General features: G+C 42.3%; 2 protein-coding genes across 2 annotated transcripts; both read right to left on the reverse strand.

The window, feature by feature from the left end:
* Positions 1–2,470: 2,470 nt before the first annotated feature.
* Positions 2,471–10,373, reverse strand: LOC143282188 (uncharacterized). Its single transcript, XM_076587765.1, has 2 exons — positions 9,619–10,373; positions 2,471–5,928 (listed from the first exon to the last, which is right to left on the reverse strand). Exons 1-2 carry the CDS (start codon positions 10,351–10,353, stop codon positions 4,519–4,521), a joined length of 2,145 nt encoding a protein of 714 aa, XP_076443880.1. The 5' UTR covers positions 10,354–10,373; the 3' UTR covers positions 2,471–4,518.
* A 2,580-nt stretch (positions 10,374–12,953) lies between these two features.
* LOC143282537 (uncharacterized) lies at positions 12,954–17,886 on the reverse strand. Its single transcript, XM_076588212.1, has 2 exons — positions 17,751–17,886; positions 12,954–15,699 (listed from the first exon to the last, which is right to left on the reverse strand). Exon 2 carries the CDS (start codon positions 15,631–15,633, stop codon positions 14,290–14,292), a length of 1,344 nt encoding a protein of 447 aa, XP_076444327.1. The 5' UTR covers positions 15,634–15,699; positions 17,751–17,886; the 3' UTR covers positions 12,954–14,289.
* Positions 17,887–23,018: the final 5,132 nt, after the last annotated feature.

The following is a 23,018-nucleotide window of genomic DNA, read 5'->3' on the forward strand; positions in this document are numbered from 1 at the left end:
ACAACCCGCTGCCTTTATCTCTCCTCCCCCCCCCCCCCAACCCCTTCCCCCCCCCACACACACTTACCCTCCATAATCGGCGTCAACGGTTTTGTTGTTGTTGTTGTGCGGCAGTAATCACACATAGCTATGAAGGCTTTGCCGCTTGTTTCGGTAATATGTGTGTGTGTGTGTGTGTGTGTGTGTGTGTGTGTGTGTGTGTGTGTGTGTGTGTGTGTGTGTGTGTGTGTGTGTGTGTTCGGACACACAAGCCGTACCAGGAACACGTTCAATCACTAGATACACCATCGTTGATCTGCATCAGCCCGTATTACACCTTGTGGCCGGCGCTCGGTAATATTCGCACGCGCACACACACTCATACATGTTTCGCATGAAAGCACATACACACACACACACACACACACACTCTCTCTCTCTCTGACACACACACACACTCATAATACTTGTGTCCGGGCATTGTCTTTTAGTTTGTGTGTTCCCTGTTGTTTGGTTAATTTATTGATAATTTGAATTTTGCCAGGGACAACCCTTTTGTTGCCGTTGGTTCTTTTACGTGCGCCAAATGCATGCTGCATACGGGACCTCTGTTTATCGTCTCATCCGATTGACTAGCGTCCAGACCACCACTCAAGGTCTAGTGAAGAAAATACCGGCGACTGAGCAATGATTCGGACCAGCGCGCTCAGATTCTCTCGCTTACTAAGCAGACGCGTTTACCTCTATTCCACTGATATATATGAACTCACGTATATCCTAACATTTGTAACATATAAAGAATATAAAGAAGAGAAGGAGAGAGAGAGAGAGAGAGAGAGAGAGAGAGAGACAGAGACAGAGACAGAGACAGAGAGAGACAGAGACAGAGAGAGAGACAGAGAGAGAGACACACACACACACACACACACACACACACACACACACACACACACACACACACACACACACACACAGACAGACAGACAGACAGAATAGCTGGAGTTGTTCAGTCGATTTGCTCTCAGACCAAGTAACTGGACAGTTTCAAATAAGCAACGTAAAATGACTTTGAGAAAGAAAGATTTATTTTGAATGCGCAACACATTTGAAACTATTATATGAAATTTGAATCAGACATAATGTACATAACACACCAAAAGCGTTCATACAATAACTGTAACTAACATAAAAAATGTTTTCCAATGGCAACAGTACACTACAGAGTTACTACTACTACTACTGCTTCTACTGCTACTACAACTACCACTGCTGCTGCCGCTGCTCCAGCCAAGATTAATAATAATGATATAATTACTACTATGACTACTATTACTAATGATACTACAATAACTACTACTGCTACTATTGCTGCTGCTGCTACTACTTCTACTATGATTACGATGATGGTGATATTAATACTAATTATCTCCAAGAAACTAAAACGACAGAACATGACGACGAGTTGGGGGAATTTTACACAGAAACACAAATCAGCTTCAGTCTCAAAAAATAGACCCAGGGAGACAATCTTGATACAAGACACGAGTTACCTCCCTCCGATCGAGTTCACAACCTTCCGGAGTTCTTTCAGATTCTGTTCGTGAAACAAGCATTTTGCTGACTTCTGTGCAGTTGCTCTGGAAGAACACAATGATATCAATCAGCATGAAATGAAGGGGATTCGGTAGATGTAAAACGAAAACGTAGTTTTTTTCAAGCCGTAATACTTAATCATCTGAATGATATTTTCATGCCTTTGAAGTGTCGTGAACTATTACTATAGTGTGGTGTAATGTAGTGTAGTGTAGTGTGTGTAGTATAGTGCGGTGTAATGTGGTGCAGTGTAGTGTAGTGTAATATAGTGCGGTGTAGTGTAGCTTAGTGTTGAGTTGCATCACATCGCTTCAAATTGCACTGGCTTATATCTTATTGTATTTGTCAAATACATAACTTTCAGTTCGACTGACATTCGTTTTTGATGGAGAGCAAGGATATGATTTGGGTCGCGATGGGTAACCCACTTCCTCCGTCTCCACACCCCCCTTACCTTCATTGGCGTTAAAAGGTTATAATTATTGTTGTTGATGTGCAGCAGTAATCACACGGAAGCCATAAAGGCTTTGCCTCGTTTCAGTTGTGTGTGTGTGTGTGTGTGTGTGTGTGTGTGTGTGTGTGTGTGTGTTTAAAAGCATCTCTCCACCTGAGTATTGAGAAATTCAAACAGATGAATAAACCATAATCATACACAAACACAGCTCATACAATTCAGTCAACGACGCATTCACCCAAGCATTCCACACACAGCGACGCACACACCCCACTGCGCGCGCAGAACAGTCAGACAGCACACACACAGATCACAGACAGACTCTATGATTACACCCGCGTGGTGGGCTAAGCAAGGGAAATAATGAATCCGCACTTCTGAACCCCCACCCCCCACTCCCCCGCCAACTTCTTCGTTCGAATTCTACCCCTCGCTCTCTCTGTGTCTTTGTGTCTCTGAGACTCTGAGTGTGCATGTGTGTGTGTGTGTGCGTACATGTGTGTGTGTGTGTGTGTGTGTGTGTGTGTGTGTGTGTGTGTGTGTGTGTGTGTTTTATCTTCAGTTTAACGTCTATTCACTATAAGTGTTTTTAGACGGAAAGGAGTAAAGTAGTGAATAAAGGAAAAGGAGTGCACGTGAATATTAGTGTAAAAAAGTGTTCATGTTATGTATCAGAGGAAAGGTATATTATTATAAGAAAAAATCTAAGAGACTGTGGTGTGTATTGAATGAGGTGTCATGGGAGGGAGAATATGTATATGCATATCAACAAGTATTAACCTACAACAATGTAAATATAAATAACATTAATTATGATACATCAAAGGAGGATACCAACTGGAGTGGAGTTTAAAATTTCTGAAAACATTCTAAGCAATGAATAGTCATTCAAGATCTTTTCAGTGGCTAATGAAATATTGGAAGAAAAGTCAAGAACTACATCTTTTGGAATGAACGGTCTTATGCTCGGACAATGAATGAGTAGATGGCTTACAGTTATTTGCTTACCGTGTGTGTGTGTGTGCGTATGTGTGCGTGTGTGTGTGTGTGTGTGTGTGTGTGTGTGTGTGTGTGTGTGTGTGTGTGTGTGTGTGTGTGTGCGCGTACATGTGTGTGTGTGTGTGTGTGTGTGTGTGTGTGTGTGTTCAGACACACAAGTTGTACCAGTAACACATTCCATCACTAGACATAGCATTGTTGATCCGCATTGGCCCGAATAATACAACCATGTGACCGGCGCTCTGTAATATTCGCGTGCGCGTGCTTGCACACACACAGACACACACAGGACACACACACACACACACACACACACACACACACACACACACACACACAGGGTGCTGTCAACTATTTTGATCCAGTATTTGACGTCAACGAAAACATGGAACAGTCCAACATAATTCACATCACACACACAATACAACCTCGTCTCTTCGATCAGTTAAATCAAGTTATAATATCAATGGCCCCGCTTTCATCTGCTTAGATCAACATTTGTACACTAATCACTGGAATAGTAAGTTTTGTAGGCAGAAATTCGAACATTTGTCCACTGCTTGAAACTGTGCTGAAGCGACTGTGGTAGAGTTAAATTATGTATACAGAAATTCAAACGAGGCCAGGAGAGTTGAATAGTATACAAAGATTCTAGCAACTTTTAAATGATGCTGGGAGGGTTGAGTAACATACTAATTCCAGTAACAATTAAATGACGGTAGGAGAGTTAAACAGATTATACAGAATTACATGAACTTTCAAATACGTCAATGAGATTTACAAAGTATACAAACAAATAACACTGAAATGAGACTAGGAGAGCTGAACAGCATACAAAGAAATCAAGTAATCATCAACTGAGGTCAGGTGAATTAATTACATACATACAAAGAGTTCCATTAATATTCAAATGGGGCTAGGTAAGCTTAATAATATGCAAAGAAGTACAATACCTTTCAAAGAAATAAAATCAATGTGGTACAGGTGAAAAAAAGTTAAAAAATGAACACACACAAAGAACAGGCTTTTGTTTCTCGGAACATATCAAGTACCTGTGTGCAAGCATACGGGAAGTGATTAGCAGTAGTTGTGAAGGTGGGTGCTACTGAAGGAGTAAAAGTTACGGTAGTTACTTGTTGTTCAGCATTATAATGTACTTGCCTGGAATGTTTGCCATTAAAGAAAAACACCTTGGGCCCCTGTGTTTCTGTTTCATTAAATCAACCTGTGATTAACGTGAGTTCACTCATATCAGCATTCTTCTGTACTCCCCAATCCAGACACTCACCCCCACCCCACCATAATATTGTGCTATCTGCAGCTACAGCTCAGTGTGTTTTCATTTCACTTTTAGGCACAGAGGGCAGGAGGTGCTGAGGGGGAGAGAAGGGGTTTTGGGTTTTGGGAAGGGTTTATTTTTGCAGTTGTGCGATCTCTTTGTTTACTTTTTGAGGCAAAGTGGACTTAGATGTCACCCACGTCTACAGCTGACCTTAACCTAAAGTTTCAATGAATTCAATATCTTCGTCCATTTTGGGTAGCTGCATCCTGGCAAGAATGTTGTCTATCCCCTGACGATCCCGTGCTGTGAGATGACATGTGGATGATGCTGTGTTGTCCTCAAACCCTGGCACGCTGCTCTGGGACCTCTTGCCCATGGACTTCAAGGCAGAGTCCAGATGATCTCTGGAGATGTGGATAAAATCAAACAGAGCGCCAACCACTTGGACAGGATCTGCAACAACGTCCTCATACCACAACACGGGAATGGGAAATCCCTCAGCCTGCAAACGTTGGACCATTTTTATTTGTGAGCAGGCCATTGATGCAAAAATATTGATGATGTTTAAATCCGGAACCAGATCTCCAAAAGCTGCTTTCTCCTCTTCAGAGCCCAAAAACAAATATCGAAATGCACAGTGTCGGAAAAACGGTGTTAAAGAAGCTACAGTGTCAGAATTGACCAGAGTCAGCCATGTCAACTTCCCTCGTGACAACAGCCGTTTGAGTGACCTGAGCTGTTGTGGTAGACGTCTGAACATGAACACGTGTCGATTTTCAGGACATACTTTGTGGATGTCTCTTACCAACACGGAGCATTCCGATCGCGTTTTGATGAAGACGTGTTCTGTAGCAGATGGAGAACAGCCTTTGGCTGTTGTGGCATGGTAAACCAGTGTGTAAATAGTGCTTTGCAGCAGTGACAGGCAGCAGTCCGATGTTTTCCGATAAGCATTTGCCAACATAGCTATGTTCAAGATGGCGTCTGGCTCGGACACACAAACCGTACCAGGAACACCTTCCATCACTTGACACAGCATTGTTGATCCACATCGGCCGATGTTAGACAACCACGTGACCGGCACTCGGCAATCTTCGGCAATTTCCGCCGCCAGAACGTGGAACCAATGGTGAGACGTCACGTAAACCTCCTCAGCGTGGAAAAACTGGGCCATGTAGAAGAAGGGCGAAGTTTCTGATCTGTAGCAGTTGACTCCTGGAGATGTACGCACGAACAATACGCAGTCAGGCATCACGCAGTACAGCGACACATCAGGTTTCAACAGAACATCTAGCGAGGACAGCTTTCGCTGACTATACACCAGAAAGTCTTCAGCAGAAGTCGGTTCAGTCAGGTCACTTTTCCACCTCCACACAACACTGCCGCTGACGACACAGCTCTCCCTGTTGTGGAGATCATGAAGGCGTTTCCTGGGGTCTCTGAAGATCAGCCTCTGAAGCAGGACAAACAGACAGCCCTGAAGCCAATGAACAGCAGAACAGCCGACAGAGAGAAGAGTACGCCTGCACCAGTTCAAGATGTAGAACACACCCATCCTGTCGCCTCTGTCCTTGGGCAGAATCTTGCAAGTGAAGCTGGACGTTCTGTCAAACGAAATCCTCTGAAAAGAAGAAACGGAATTCTGAAGATATGCTGGAGAATACTGTAATAAGTTGCCTTCTTTTATTATCCACTCTCCCAACATACACACACACAAACACATGAACTGTCAAAAATCAATTTTATAAATAGACGTAGAATTGACCAAAAAGACACACACACACACACACACACACACACACACACATACGGACACACACACACACACACACACACACACACACACACACACACACACACACACACATACACACACACAGACACCTGAAATAAGAAATCAAACACACAGACTTTTCACAGTACACACTCTCATGTGCAACTGAAGAATGATTTTTTTTTTCTTAAAACAATTTTCAGTCCTCTCTTCGTCTACTATCGTTAAAAGTGAAAAGACGTTAATTAACGAGCGAACGAATGAACACCTATGATAACTGTTACTAAGATGTCAGGACGGCCAAAGTACGTGACAACAAAAGGCAGCGGTCAAGTTTTTTTTTTTTTTTTTTTTTTTTTTTTTTGGTGTGCCTAACCAGTAAAGACTTGACTGACACTGCATACACTGCCACACTTAGTTTCGGGACAAGGTTCACGCCATGGCCCTTTAGGCTGATTACGATCACTCACTCAAGGGGCCGATCCCCTATCCGTCTCCAAAGTACGACAATCATACATACAGACACAGCACACAGAGACACAAACACACACGTACACACACACACACTGACACACACATGCACACAGACATAAACACACTCAGACACAGATAGACACAGACACACAAACACACACACAGACACACACAAACACACACACATGCACACACATGTGCAGCAGTGGCCCAGTGATAAAAACACCTGTCTTGGAAACAAACAATCCGAGGTTAGACTGAAATAAGGACCAGGATTATTACTACCCCCTCCCCCAACCCTCCCAATACACCTTTTGTTATGGTGGTGTGTAGCTGCTAGACTTTTAATGAAATGACAAAACCCGGGCTCTTATGTGCAGCATGCACATCGCGGACGTACAATCACCCCCTATAGCAATAGAACTTTTCCTCTGGCATGGCACAATCACCCCCAACAGCAATAGAACTTTTACTCTGGCATAGCACAATCATCCCCAACAGCAATAGAACTTTTCCTCTGGCATGGCACAATCACCCCCAACAGCAATAGAACTTTTCCTCTGGCATGGCACAATCATCCCCAACAGCAATAGAACTTTTCCTCTGGCATAGCACAATCATCCCCAAAAGCAATAGAACTTTTCCTCTGGCATAGCACAATCACCGGCAACAGCAATAGAACTTTTCCTCTGGCATGGCACAATCACCCCGTATAGCAATAAAACTTCTCCTATGGCATGGTACAATCATCCCCAATAGCAACAGAACTTTTGCTCTGGCATGGCACAATCATCCCCAATAGCAACAGAACTTTTCCTCTGGCATGGCACAATCATCCCCAATAGCAACAGAACTTTTCCTCTGGCATGGGTTTTGTGTGTGAAGAAACAACAATGACACGCTTTCATTGAGAAACATACACGCACACAGAAAATAAAGGAGAAAAAAAAGGTGTCGCTGCTCTTTGGTGGTACACTCTTCACAGATAGAGTAGCAGGGATTTCATGTATTGCGGCAATACAAAACATCACAATGTCCTGTCCGTTTTCCTTGCTCCCCCACTCTTTCTCCTGTAAATTTGTTAAGAGTGTCAGTCTGATGGTTCTGGGTTCGATCCCAGCATGAGCAACTGCAAGGTTAAGGGCGGACATCAATGTTGCTGATGTCTGTGGACAACATGCTCTGGCCTGCTAGTGCCTTTACCTATTCAGTGTATTTTCGCTTGATATGGTCATATTCACACGATAAAGATCCCATAGAAAACGTACATATGATAAAGACATAGATATATTTTTGGGACAAAATCAGGGTGGGTTTCAATACATATATATGCATGGTGGGAAAATGAAATGAGAATAATATAAAGTAGTTAAAAATAAGAACTCACCTTAATGAAGGACTGAGTCAAATATGTCTGGAAACCACAGTGAAGAGTGAAACCCACTGGTTCGCCACAGTCGGCTTCCTTTCCAGGTCAATGACGACAACGGGGGACCGACGACCTGTTAGACCCCTGTTTGGTATCTCTGTCAATGAATGCCCTCACATTGGAAGCTTGGAGTCCGATGTTGGAAATAAAATCGACGAAGTCTTCCAAGCAGTATTGCTGTGAAATGACTACAGTTCACCTGCCTGACCTAGATATTTATCTCTGTAAAAAGGAGACAGAAAGAAGGCTAAAACATGGTCGATAGGCTGACAAAATGTGTGTGAATTCATGCGAGGAGGAGGAAGAGAAAGAGGAGAAAGAGGGGCAAGAGAAGAAGAAGATGAAGAAGAAGAAGGGGTGAAAAGTATGAAGAATATGGCAGGTGGGGAGAATTATGAAGTGGGGGAGAAAGAAGAAAAAGAAGAGAACGAAAATAAAAGAAAGCACATTAGGTTAAAATCGGGGTTACGTATCTCTCTCTCTCTGGGCATGTATACATTGTATTGCTTTTTTTTGGATAAAAAAGCATTTGATTCTGTTAGACATGAGAAACCACTGCAAAGCATTAAACGAAAAGGCATTAAAGGTAAGTTTCTTGCATAAATAAATAAAGGCCGTATATGCTTCACTGTTGTCATGTATTCGTACGAATTTATGGAGATATGTCTGAGACTTCTTTGGGAATGAGATAAGGATGTGTGTTGAGCCCAGTGCTATTCTCGGTTTTTATAAGCCATTTAACAATTCATGTGAGTGAAATGGGGAAACATGGGGCACAATTACTCCCAGATAGGATGGAGTTATTCATTTGATCATTTGCCGACGATGTCGCATTGCTGTTGACAATACCTAGTCACCTTCAGAATCAGTTGAATGTTTTAACGATTTGCTGTTATAATATCAAATCTAACGTAAACATTGACAAAACCAAGGTTATGATATTCTGAAAGGGGGATACTTGCGAAAATGTGAGAAGTGGTTCTATGATGGTGAAAGACTTGATGTGGTAAATTATTAATGTTACTAAGTGTGTAATTTTACAGCTGTGGCAAGTGCCAAAAAAGGTACATTACATTTAGCAACGAAGGGAAAGAAGCCAGTTAAACAACGTAATAGTGTCTTCCAGAAATATAAGGAAGTGCCCGCAAATACATTCTTTAGAATTTTTTTTGTCAATATTCAGCCAATATTATCATACTCTTTCGAGACATGGGGATCAGACAGACTGGAACATTAAGAAAAAGTGCACCTGATAGCACGTAAAAGATTTCTTGGTGCTTAAGGCAGGACGCCTAACACACACACACACACACACACACACACACACACACAAAGGTGGAATATGGAGATTTGGGCAGGTATCCCTTATACAGCTACAGCTCAGTGTGTTTTCATTTCACTTTTAGTCACAGAGGACAGGAGGTGCCGTGGGGGAGAGAAGGGGTTTTGGGTTTTGGGTAGGGTTTATTTTTGTACTTGTGCTATCTCTTTACTTTTGGGGGCAAGGTGGACTTAGATGTCACCCACGTCTACAGCTGACCTTAACCTAAAGTTTCAATGAACTCAATATCTGCATCCATTTTGGGTAGCTGCATCCTGGCCAGAATGTTGTCTATCCCCTGACGTTCCCGTACCGTGAGATGACATGTGGATGATGCTGTGTTGTCCTCAAACCCTGGCACGCTGCTCTGGGACCTCTTGCTCATGGACTTCAAGGCAGAGTCCAGATGATCTCTGGAGATGTGGATAAAATCAAACAGAGCACCAACCACTCGAACAGGATCTGCAACAACGTCCTCGTACCGCAACACGGGAATGGGAAATCCCTCGGCCTGCAAACGTTGGACCATTCTTATTTGTGAGCAGGCCATTGATGCGAAAATCTCGACGTTCGTTAAGTCCGGAACCAGATCTTCCAAAGCCTCTCTCTCCTCTTCAGAGCCGAAAAACTCATTCAAAAATGCACGGTGTCGGAAAAATGGTGTTAAAGACGCGACAGTGTCAGAATTGACCAGAGTCAGCCATGGCATCTTCACTGCTGACAACAGCTGTTTGACTGATTTTAGCTGTGAAGGCAGATTTCTGAACATGAACACGTGGCGAATTTCAGGACGTAAGTCTTGCATGTCTTCTACCAACACGGAGCATTCCGATCGCGTTTTGATGAACACGTGTTCTGTAGCAGATGGAGAATTGCCTATGTGTGTTTTAGCATGGTAAACCAGTGTGTAAAGAGTGCTTTGCAGCAGTGACAGGCAGCAGTCCGATGTTTTCCGATACGCATTTGCCAACATAGCTATGTTCAAGATGGCGTCTGGCTCGGACACACAAACCACACCAGGAACACCTTCCATCACTTGACACAGCATTGTCGATCCACATCGGCCTGTGCTGGACAACCATGTGACTGGAACTCGGCAATCTTCGGCAATTTCCGCCGCCAGAACGTGGAACCAATGGTGAGACGTCACGTAAACCTCCTCAGCGTGGAAAAACTGGGCCATGTAGAAGAAGGGCGAAGTTTCTGATCGGGGGGGGGGGGGGGGGGGGGGGGGGGGGGGGGGGGGGGGGGGGGGGGGGGGGGGGGGGGGGGGGGAAAAAAAAAAAAAAAAAAAAAAAAAAAAAAAAAAAAAAAAAAAAAAAAAAAAAAAAAAAAAAAAAAAAAAAAAAAAAAAAAAAAAAAAAAAAAAAAAAAAACGAAATCCTCTGAAAAGAAGAAACGGAATTCTGAAGATATGCTGGAGAATACTGTAATAAGTTGCCTTCTTTTATTATCCACTCTCCCAACATACACACACACAAACACATGAACTGTCAAAAATCAATTTTATAAATAGACGTAGAATTGACCAAAAAGACACACACACACACACACACACACACACACACACATACGGACACACACACACACACACACACACACACACACACACACACACACACACACACACACATACACACACACAGACACCTGAAATAAGAAATCAAACACACAGACTTTTCACAGTACACACTCTCATGTGCAACTGAAGAATGATTTTTTTTTTCTTAAAACAATTTTCAGTCCTCTCTTCGTCTACTATCGTTAAAAGTGAAAAGACGTTAATTAACGAGCGAACGAATGAACACCTATGATAACTGTTACTAAGATGTCAGGACGGCCAAAGTACGTGACAACAAAAGGCAGCGGTCAAGTTTTTTTTTTTTTTTTTTTTTTTTTTTTTTTTTGGTGTGCCTAACCAGTAAAGACTTGACTGACACTGCATACACTGCCACACTTAGTTTCGGGACAAGGTTCACGCCATGGCCCTTTAGGCTGATTACGATCACTCACTCAAGGGGCCGATCCCCTATCCGTCTCCAAAGTACGACAATCATACATACAGACACAGCACACAGAGACACAAACACACACGTACACACACACACACTGACACACACATGCACACAGACATAAACACACTCAGACACAGATAGACACAGACACACAAACACACACACAGACACACACAAACACACACACATGCACACACATGTGCAGCAGTGGCCCAGTGATAAAAACACCTGTCTTGGAAACAAACAATCCGAGGTTAGACTGAAATAAGGACCAGGATTATTACTACCCCCTCCCCCAACCCTCCCAATACACCTTTTGTTATGGTGGTGTGTAGCTGCTAGACTTTTAATGAAATGACAAAACCCGGGCTCTTATGTGCAGCATGCACATCGCGGACGTACAATCACCCCCTATAGCAATAGAACTTTTCCTCTGGCATGGCACAATCACCCCCAACAGCAATAGAACTTTTACTCTGGCATAGCACAATCATCCCCAACAGCAATAGAACTTTTCCTCTGGCATGGCACAATCACCCCCAACAGCAATAGAACTTTTCCTCTGGCATGGCACAATCATCCCCAACAGCAATAGAACTTTTCCTCTGGCATAGCACAATCATCCCCAAAAGCAATAGAACTTTTCCTCTGGCATAGCACAATCACCGGCAACAGCAATAGAACTTTTCCTCTGGCATGGCACAATCACCCCGTATAGCAATAAAACTTCTCCTATGGCATGGTACAATCATCCCCAATAGCAACAGAACTTTTGCTCTGGCATGGCACAATCATCCCCAATAGCAACAGAACTTTTCCTCTGGCATGGCACAATCATCCCCAATAGCAACAGAACTTTTCCTCTGGCATGGGTTTTGTGTGTGAAGAAACAACAATGACACGCTTTCATTGAGAAACATACACGCACACAGAAAATAAAGGAGAAAAAAAAGGTGTCGCTGCTCTTTGGTGGTACACTCTTCACAGATAGAGTAGCAGGGATTTCATGTATTGCGGCAATACAAAACATCACAATGTCCTGTCCGTTTTCCTTGCTCCCCCACTCTTTCTCCTGTAAATTTGTTAAGAGTGTCAGTCTGATGGTTCTGGGTTCGATCCCAGCATGAGCAACTGCAAGGTTAAGGGCGGACATCAATGTTGCTGATGTCTGTGGACAACATGCTCTGGCCTGCTAGTGCCTTTACCTATTCAGTGTATTTTCGCTTGATATGGTCATATTCACACGATAAAGATCCCATAGAAAACGTACATATGATAAAGACATAGATATATTTTTGGGACAAAATCAGGGTGGGTTTCAATACATATATATGCATGGTGGGAAAATGAAATGAGAATAATATAAAGTAGTTAAAAATAAGAACTCACCTTAATGAAGGACTGAGTCAAATATGTCTGGAAACCACAGTGAAGAGTGAAACCCACTGGTTCGCCACAGTCGGCTTCCTTTCCAGGTCAATGACGACAACGGGGGACCGACGACCTGTTAGACCCCTGTTTGGTATCTCTGTCAATGAATGCCCTCACATTGGAAGCTTGGAGTCCGATGTTGGAAATAAAATCGACGAAGTCTTCAAGCAGTATTGCTGTGAAATGACTACAGTTCACCTGCCTGACCTAGATATTTATCTCTGTAAAAAGGAGACAGAAAGAAGGCTAAAACATGGTCGATAGGCTGACAAAATGTGTGTGAATTCATGCGAGGAGGAGGAAGAGAAAGAGGAGAAAGAGGGGCAAGAGAAGAAGAAGATGAAGAAGAAGAAGGGGTGAAAAGTATGAAGAATATGGCAGGTGGGGAGAATTATGAAGTGGGGGAGAAAGAAGAAAAAGAAGAGAACGAAAATAAAAGAAAGCACATTAGGTTAAAATCGGGGTTACGTATCTCTCTCTCTCTGGGCATGTATACATTGTATTGCTTTTTTTTGGATAAAAAAGCATTTGATTCTGTTAGACATGAGAAACCACTGCAAAGCATTAAACGAAAAGGCATTAAAGGTAAGTTTCTTGCATAAATAAATAAAGGCCGTATATGCTTCACTGTTGTCATGTATTCGTACGAATTTATGGAGATATGTCTGAGACTTCTTTGGGAATGAGATAAGGATGTGTGTTGAGCCCAGTGCTATTCTCGGTTTTTATAAGCCATTTAACAATTCATGTGAGTGAAATGGGGAAACATGGGGCACAATTACTCCCAGATAGGATGGAGTTATTCATTTGATCATTTGCCGACGATGTCGCATTGCTGTTGACAATACCTAGTCACCTTCAGAATCAGTTGAATGTTTTAACGATTTGCTGTTATAATATCAAATCTAACGTAAACATTGACAAAACCAAGGTTATGATATTCTGAAAGGGGGATACTTGCGAAAATGTGAGAAGTGGTTCTATGATGGTGAAAGACTTGATGTGGTAAATTATTAATGTTACTAAGTGTGTAATTTTACAGCTGTGGCAAGTGCCAAAAAAGGTACATTACATTTAGCAACGAAGGGAAAGAAGCCAGTTAAACAACGTAATAGTGTCTTCCAGAAATATAAGGAAGTGCCCGCAAATACATTCTTTAGAATTTTTTTTGTCAATATTCAGCCAATATTATCATACTCTTTCGAGACATGGGGATCAGACAGACTGGAACATTAAGAAAAAGTGCACCTGATAGCACGTAAAAGATTTCTTGGTGCTTAAGGCAGGACGCCTAACACACACACACACACACACACACACACACACACAAAGGTGGAATATGGAGATTTGGGCAGGTATCCCTTATACAGCTACAGCTCAGTGTGTTTTCATTTCACTTTTAGGCACAGAGGACAGGAGGTGCCGTGGGGGAGAGAAGGGGTTTTGGGTTTTGGGTAGGGTTTATTTTTGTACTTGTGCTATCTCTTTACTTTTGGGGGCAAGGTGGACTTAGATGTCACCCACGTCTACAGCTGACCTTAACCTAAAGTTTCAATGAACTCAATATCTGCATCCATTTTGGGTAGCTGCATCCTGGCCAGAATGTTGTCTATCCCCTGACGTTCCCGTACCGTGAGATGACATGTGGATGATGCTGTGTTGTCCTCAAACCCTGGCACGCTGCTCTGGGACCTCTTGCTCATGGACTTCAAGGCAGAGTCCAGATGATCTCTGGAGATGTGGATAAAATCAAACAGAGCACCAACCACTCGAACAGGATCTGCAACAACGTCCTCGTACCGCAACACGGGAATGGGAAATCCCTCGGCCTGCAAACGTTGGACCATTCTTATTTGTGAGCAGGCCATTGATGCGAAAATCTCGACGTTCGTTAAGTCCGGAACCAGATCTTCCAAAGCCTCTCTCTCCTCTTCAGAGCCGAAAAACTCATTCAAAAATGCACGGTGTCGGAAAAATGGTGTTAAAGACGCGACAGTGTCAGAATTGACCAGAGTCAGCCATGGCATCTTCACTGCTGACAACAGCTGTTTGACTGATTTTAGCTGTGAAGGCAGATTTCTGAACATGAACACGTGGCGAATTTCAGGACGTAAGTCTTGCATGTCTTCTACCAACACGGAGCATTCCGATCGCGTTTTGATGAACACGTGTTCTGTAGCAGATGGAGAATTGCCTATGTGTGTTTTAGCATGGTAAACCAGTGTGTAAAGAGTGCTTTGCAGCAGTGACAGGCAGCAGTCCGATGTTTTCCGATACGCATTTGCCAACATAGCTATGTTCAAGATGGCGTCTGGCTCGGCCACACAAACCACACCAGGAACACCTTCCATCACTTGACACAGCATTGTCGATCCACATCGGCCTGTGCTGGACAACCATGTGACCGGAACTCGGCAAAAATCGGCAATTTCTGTCGCCAGAACGTGGAACCAATGATGAGACGTCACGTAAACCTCCTCAGCGTGGAAAAACTGGGCCATGTAGAAGAAGGGCGAAGTTTCTGATCTGTAGCAGTTGACTCCTGGAGATGTACGGACGAACAATACGCAGTCAGGCATCACGCAGTACAGCGACACATCAGGTTTCAACAGAACGGCTAGCGAGGACAGCTTTCGCTGACTATACACCAGAAAATCTTCAGCAGATGATGCCTTAGTCAGGCAACTTTTCCACCGCCACACAACACTGCCGCTGACGACACAGCTCTCCCTGTTGTGGAGCTCATCAAGGCGTTTCCTGGGGTCTCTGAAGATCAGCCTCTGAAGCAGGACAAACAGACAGCCCTGAAGCCAATGAACAGCAGAACAGCCTACAGAGAGAAGAGTACGCCTGCACCAGTTCAAGATGTAGAACACACCCATCCTGTCGCCTCTGACCTTGGGCAGAATCTTGCAAGTGAAGCTGGACGTTCTGTCAAACGAAATCGTCTGTAAAATAAAAGAAAAAAACGAATACTGGGGACACAAACTATATGCAATATTCTCTGTTTGTTGTTGCACACATATGTTCTATTTGCATACATATTAAAACACTTTAAAATTAAATTTCAAGTTGACATATTTTTAAAAATCACTATGGCGTGTGTGCGCTCATTCACACACACACACACACACACACACACACACACACACACACACACCTTCCAAAATCACTTTATTGAACAGACGTTTAATTAATCAATCAAACACACACACACACACACACACACACACACACACACACGTGCGCGCGCGCATGTGCAGACAGCATTTTCACTACCGTCCTCGGCTACTGTAATATCACTAAATGTGAAACGACAAAGTAAAAAAAACAAACCGGACGAACACCCACACAACTGTCACTGGGTCAGGATGACCATAGTACGTGACATCAAAAGACAACACTGAGTTTACCTGTTGCCCGTGAAGACCTGACCGACATTGCATACACTGCCACACTTATTTTCGGGACTAGCTTTATGCCACGCCCCTTCACCGTCAGTACAATCTATCACTAAAGAAGCTGGTCGACAGTCCGGCACGATAGTACGACAGTCTCTCTCTCTCTCTCTCTCTCTCTCTCTCTCTCGCACAACTCACTTGATGAAGAATGGTTCTGTTTACAGTATTCGTAAACTATGCGTTTATATATTTAATGCCCTGAAGATACGACAGGAATTCTGTGACAACAATGATGAAAGTTAGAATTAATTTACAATGCACGAGAAGCACTTTTGTTCTACAGGTTAAGTTAGTACGTATTTTACATTTTGTTGTGGTTGAGTCATCACCATATTGTGTACTTTTGACCTCTTTCTAGGGGCCGGAGGCCTGGAGATTAAAGTTTTGTTCTTGTTCTTGTTCTTGTTCTCTCGCACAACCACACACACACACACACAGATACACAGACAGATATGAAGCATTTGTCAAGTGGTACAGTGAAGCACCAGTCTGGAAAGCAAGATTCCCGTGTCAGATTGAAAGGACCACTTTTAATACTCCTCCTCCACCACAGCTTATATTATGGTGGTGTCTGAGTGCCAGTCTTTTGATGAGAAGACAAACGTGCATATAGCTCTCAATCCCTTCCGGGCGTGTGTTCATCACAGAAGATCATGTACACACGTTAAAGATCCAATGATCCAAGGGAGGTGGGGGGATAGGGGTGGGTGCACACAGGAGTAGGACTAGTGGTGTTGGCTCTGGGTTCATCTTCCTGAAGCCAGGAGACTTGGTGTCGTCGTCAGACAGGTTATTCCATTCCACTGCTGTTGTTCTTATAAAGAAGGGGTTCTTTTATTGTTCAGTGTTTGATGTGGTGGCACAACAAATCATATGCTTTTGTTTGATGATTAGCGTTCAACGATATTGTGTGTGATGCAGTCACTGTAGCATCTGGGCTGTGCACGACGCTTGTTTCTTTTATGTGGTTTAACTCTCTCCATACGAACGGCGAAAGAGACGACGTTAACAGCGTTTCACCCCAATTACCATCATCAAAATATTGCAAGCGGAAGGCTCTTATACTGAAGAGGTGAATGTTGACAAAGAATACCACAATTCTGACGACGGAAGCTAAAGGTTGGGTCATTCAGACACCCACTGGACATCCGATTGGTCTGTGTAGAGGAGAAGAGAGGACTGGCCGTACTGAGTGAGTTAAAAAAGCGATATGGTGGCAGTGCTCAACCACTCGACTGAAGACATGTAACAAAGACATTAAGGCAATATCCACATTTCTTCCCCTGTACTTTTCCGTTTATAAGACGGAAAACGTTGTAAATTGGTTAATAACATTGTAATATATTCTCTAAATTTCTTCCCCTCCAATTTGACTGGCCTATAGTACAATGCTATTTCAACAAATTTGCAATTTTTCCGTCTCCGGAACGAAACTGAATAGACAGAACACAGGGGCAGAAATGTGGATACTGCCCACATGAATACATATGTACGGGTAAAAGAGAAAAATATTACGTACTTAAAAAACAACAACTTACCTTTGGTGTCGGACTGAGTCAAATGTTGAACCTTTCTAGAAATGAAAGCACTGAGTGACACTCCCACTGCTTTTGCTGTGGAACGGCTGACGCTCACCTGAACAACTCCGATAAACTAATTATACACAGGCAGCCTTTCAAGCAGTTTGGCTGGGGAGTAAATTCTCATTTGGTTTATATAATCATGATTATGCAGCGGGGGGCAGTATACACAACGCGGGTCCACAAAACAGCGTCGATGGACTGAAAGAAAATGTGTGTGTGTGTGTGTGTGTGTGTGTGTGTGTGTGTGTTTGTGTCTGGGGGGCCGGGAGGAGGGGGATGCGGGGGGTTGGGGTGGGGGTCATTTTGCACGAAGCAGTGGCAGAATCCATACTGGCAGCAATATGACGAAGATCTCAATGAAGTAAAGGAAGGAAACTAAAGACAAGAAGAAGCAGAGGAAGGAGCAGGAGGAAGAAAAGAAAACTAAGGAGGAGGAGGAGGAGGAGGAAGAAGAAGAAGGAAGAGAAGGTGAAGAAGAAGTAGCTTGATAGCTACCGATCTGACTGCTGAAAAATGGGTGAAATGACAGTACCGCGCAAACTGGAAAGTCTCATACAGGGGGGCAAAAACTCTGGCCAAACGAAAATTCAAAACACATTCCAGCAACAACATAGCCATCCACCTGATGACCAAATGCCTCACCTGCAGCGATTCCAGCAGACAATCATATTCCGACTACGCACGGGGCACTGCCGCCTGCGAGACCACATGTACCGAATGAAGCTGTCACACACTCCTGACTGCCCGTGTAAGACAGGCCCACAAACCCCGGAGCACATCCTGCAGTCCTGCCCCCTGTATCAAGATGCACGGACGCAGCAGTGGCCCTATGGAGCCACACTGGCAGAAAAGCTCTGGGGCACCAAAGAAGATCTCATCAAGACCACCACCTTCATTTCCAGCATAGGACTGCAAGTCTGAGACCATGATCACGGGGAACGCAGAAGAAGAAGAAGAATGGAAAGGATCAGAAATCTCCGTTGCTGAGGACTTGACGAAGAAAACTACCAGCTGCTGAAGAATTCCTGCATGGCCTTTGACTGGGACAATTCTGACCATGCTGAAAAATGGAAAATTAGTTATCGAAGTGGACGTGGATGCAAACATTGAAATACTTTTCTGAAGAGAAATGAATTGGAAGGTTTAAAGGACATCTGTGAACCTGACATAAAAGCCACCCACAAACAAACACGTACACACAGACACAGACACACACATACGAACTCATACACGCATGTACGAACGTATGTATGTAATTGAAATTGATCGCTCGACTGTCAGTGAGGTAAAAGGATGCTTACAAAACAATAGCAGGTTATGGTACTTACTTCGATCAAAATAACCAGCCTCCATTTTGCAATAAAACCACACCATCTTGATGAATTTCTCTCTCTCTCTCTCTCCCTCTCTCTCTCTCACACACACACGCACACACACACACACATACACACTGACTTCATTATCCGGAAAATACACCACCATTATGAATAGAAATGGTATCAATCAGTGTGACGTGTTTGTTATCCTCAGATATTATACGGGTATATTCGAGTCTACCTTTTTTGTTTTGTTTTTGTCATAATTTATTAAAAGATCTCCGGGTATTACATTGTCATACGGCAGCAGTTTTGTTGTTGGTGATTATGTTTTCTCAGTAGTGTCTTCGAGTGTAACTGATTGGCAAAAAACACTTTAATTATCCGGTTGAACAGATACAGGTTGTTTGATTAAAAAATTGTGTATGCTTTCCCTTTTGTGTATCTGTCTATCAAACAACGCGCCTTCCATAATGTGAAGAAAGGTATGAGCACCTCCTGCATACTTTTTCATGTAATTATTATTGATACTGTCATTACTGCAGCTGCCTTTTTGTTGTTGTATTTGTTAATATTTGTTGTTGAACCCCCCACCCCAACCCCCCACCCGACCCCAACACACACACACACACACACACACACACACAGAACCGTTCGTAAAAGCACACGAAAGCATACGTCGTGTTGTTTTCATTTATTTTATTTTGTTTTAATTCTTTCCTTTTTCTTTTCCTTTTTTTTTTTTTTGGTGGTTAACGTTACGCCTTTGTTCACAGCACAGGTCTACGTTGGCATACAGCTAGTGCATCATAATAAACACAGCAATGTATTGTTAGGCTCCAAAATACAGCATTGTACAACTTAGCAGCTGATGCAAGCCATTGTGTTGCATACATACAAAAGTAATTACAGTACACTGACAGCGAGTGAGAGAGAGAGAGAGAGAGAGAGAGAGAGAGAGAGAGAGAGACAGACAGAGACAGCGAGGGGAAAGAGAGAAAGAGAGAGGGGGTGGGGAGGTAGGGGGTGGGTGGGTGGGGGCAGACAGACAGACATAGATTTTGATTAAAAAAAAATTACATCATTACAAGTGTGACTCCGTTCCAGCTTTCATCTTTTATTATTTTTTTTTCTCACAAGTATCATTTGATTTCACACACACTGATAATCATTTTGTGAGGGGATATGTGTGTGAAAATTGTTGTGTATATGAACAAGTATGTTTGTATAAAAGCAATGTGTGTGAAACAGAAATGCAACTGCATTTCATTATCACACTATTACTGTATGTATTTATATACAATGTACGTTTTTTCAGCTCTGTTTTCTCTCTTTTCCTTTTTTTAAAATTTTTTTTAAATACATTCCATTTCAGATGGCTTGATATAAAATTGTTGTTTCTGAATCTCAAATTACCATCGTGAAATAAAATGTTGACTTTTTGACTCTGCTAGGAATGTATGTTCTGGTAGTTTTTTTTGTTTTTGATTAAAAAAAAAAAAAAAAAAAATCCTCAACCTTCGCGCAGAAGTTAATTTACTGTGAAGCTTAATCATGGAACGATTGAAAAAAAAAAAAAAAGGAATCGCACTTGATCAATAATCGGATGGGAGTGACATGTATGGAAGAGATACTGGCAATGTATCAACAAAATCACCAAGTAATATCACAAGCGTCACAGAAACAAATTAACAACAACATAAAGTTAAGGCAAGATAAACAGTGCTCCACCCAGTCACAGTGGACTCCAGCATTAAATAATTCATTTCAGTGAGTTCTAAAAACAAGATATATATATATATATATATATATATATATATCGTGTGTGTGTGTGTGTGTGTGTGTGTGTGTGTGTGTGTGTGCGTACACACATAATATGATCCTGACAACAATTAAGAACAAAGCCGGCGACAATAAAATAAGTTTATACAAATATCGTCAACAATTTCATACATCAAAACAAAGATAAAAACAACAATAATGGCCATTAATGATAACAACAATAACCACAAAAATGCTGCACCAACACAAAAAATATTGCCTTACAAGTAAGCAAGTCACCATTCACAGTAAGAAAAATCATCTCACTGCATATGAGGAAAAGTACACACACGAGTATTACCGTACTTCTATTCGCGCTGTCGAAAAGGTTGTCTCCCTTCGACTAAACCTGAGGCCAATCTGTGTGTACGGAGAAGGAGAGCATCTGTGGAGACACGCTTCGGGGACAGATTGCTCGACTTTATGACGTCATAAATTATGACGTTTTTTTCGCCAAAACTTAACAACTCCGTATGACTTCTGACACACGTTGTCACCAGAGTTGCGACAAACTGCAGACAGAATATAGTGGGGCAAGCTTCTTGAAGTTGTGAACAATGATTTACTTAATTAGAAACAACAGTTTTGAATAGTTGTTTGTAATGGTATATACTACAGCTTAATGTCCAGAGAATCCCACTTCGAAAAGAAGCAATCATTTACGTTATGATGTGACGTTTAAGACCCCATATTCCCAGGCCTTTGGAACACCACGCCAGACCATTACAGTAATGAGTTTGCACAAGATCTATTCAAAGCTACGGAAGATAGCATTCAATTTGAGGAATCTTTTCCACGTTACATGCGGTAAACTATGAGCGGAGTATCAGTTATTGACCCAAAATGGCACAGAAGTAGGCCCAGTTAACTATGTCAAACTTAGCTAAGTCAAGCAATGCTAACGGTATTGAGTTTATATCGTCATGATCACTGAATCGCAGCTGAATAATAACAGTGTTTTAACAAAAGAACACTTACAGTTGCTCTCAGTTTAGTGCTTCATGCTAGACTGTGAAACCTGAATGTTCTGAAAACCAAAGAATTTTGAGTAAATGGCTGTTCAAACGATAACTTATTCCTTAATTCACTGTTTATTAAAAAACATATATATATATCGGGCATTTGCAGTCATTGTATGCATCCCCTTTGCATTTTTTGATAATACTGAGACATTTAAAATCAAAACTGAACAATTGTTTCGAACAAGATGTCCCTTCTCTTTTCCAGTGTTAGACACAGTGACAAATTGTGAGTAAAAAAATGCCAGTTTCATTTTCAATCGTTTCAAAAAACAAAAAAACTACTTTTACAATATCACATGCTTCAAAGTTTTCTTTCAAAAGAAAAATTAAAGCTTGTTTTTGAAAAGAGATCATCTGCATATTCAACTATTTGAAACAGTTATCTGTATATACATACATACATACATACATACATACATACATACATACATACATATATATATATATATATATATATATATATATATATATATCAGCGATTATGTGCATTAAACAAATAATGGCTTTTGACAAGATCATTATTTTGAATTAATATCTGAAAGTTCATCAAAGGAAAAGAGACATTGTAAATAAAACGAACAGGTACTGTGTATACATCAAGTACCTGTCCATTTTCCTCAAAATATCAGAATGATACATGGTTCATACGATGGTTAAAAAACCCCACCTCACCTGAACAAACACTGCAATAATTACAAACTTCCCAGAAGCAATGCAAAGACCATAGGATAGGTTGCGTAAGTGAGCGATCTTAACCTCGCCACGTTCATTCAGCGTAAAGAAGTTTCACAGGTCGGTGTTAATTCCATGGATTTTTAGGGAAATCCTTGACGCTAAGCAAACTTAGCCCTGTTAAGATCGCCTTTTTATGCATCCTAGCCCTGGATTTCATCTTCATTTATGGTGGTGGTCAAATGAGTAACTCGCCTATAGCTTCGTCACAGTTCTGGAATGTCCTGTCTTTCCCGGACACGTGCCCCTTTTAGGGGGATGAGACCTTGGCCATGAGGTGACCTTGGCCTTCTTGCCACCGCTGCTGAGGCGGCTGGATGGTTTGGGGTTGT

The sequence above is a fragment of the Babylonia areolata genome, chromosome 5, assembly GCF_041734735.1.
Source record: "Babylonia areolata isolate BAREFJ2019XMU chromosome 5, ASM4173473v1, whole genome shotgun sequence".
Taxonomy (NCBI): domain Eukaryota; kingdom Metazoa; phylum Mollusca; class Gastropoda; order Neogastropoda; family Buccinidae; genus Babylonia; species Babylonia areolata.

Excerpts from the sequence above, each read along its gene's own strand:
- LOC143282188 (XM_076587765.1), bottom strand. The coding sequence starts at position 10,353 with ATGCTGTGTCAAGTGATGGAAGGTGTTCCTGGTGTGGTTTGTGTGTCC. Across the intron at positions 5,929-9,618 it reads CATCCACATGTCATCTCACG|AGGATTTCGTTTGACAGAAC; the intron begins GTACGGGAACGT and ends TCTTCTTTTCAG.
- LOC143282537 (XM_076588212.1), bottom strand. The coding sequence starts at position 15,633 with ATGGGTGTGTTCTACATCTTGAACTGGTGCAGGCGTACTCTTCTCTCT.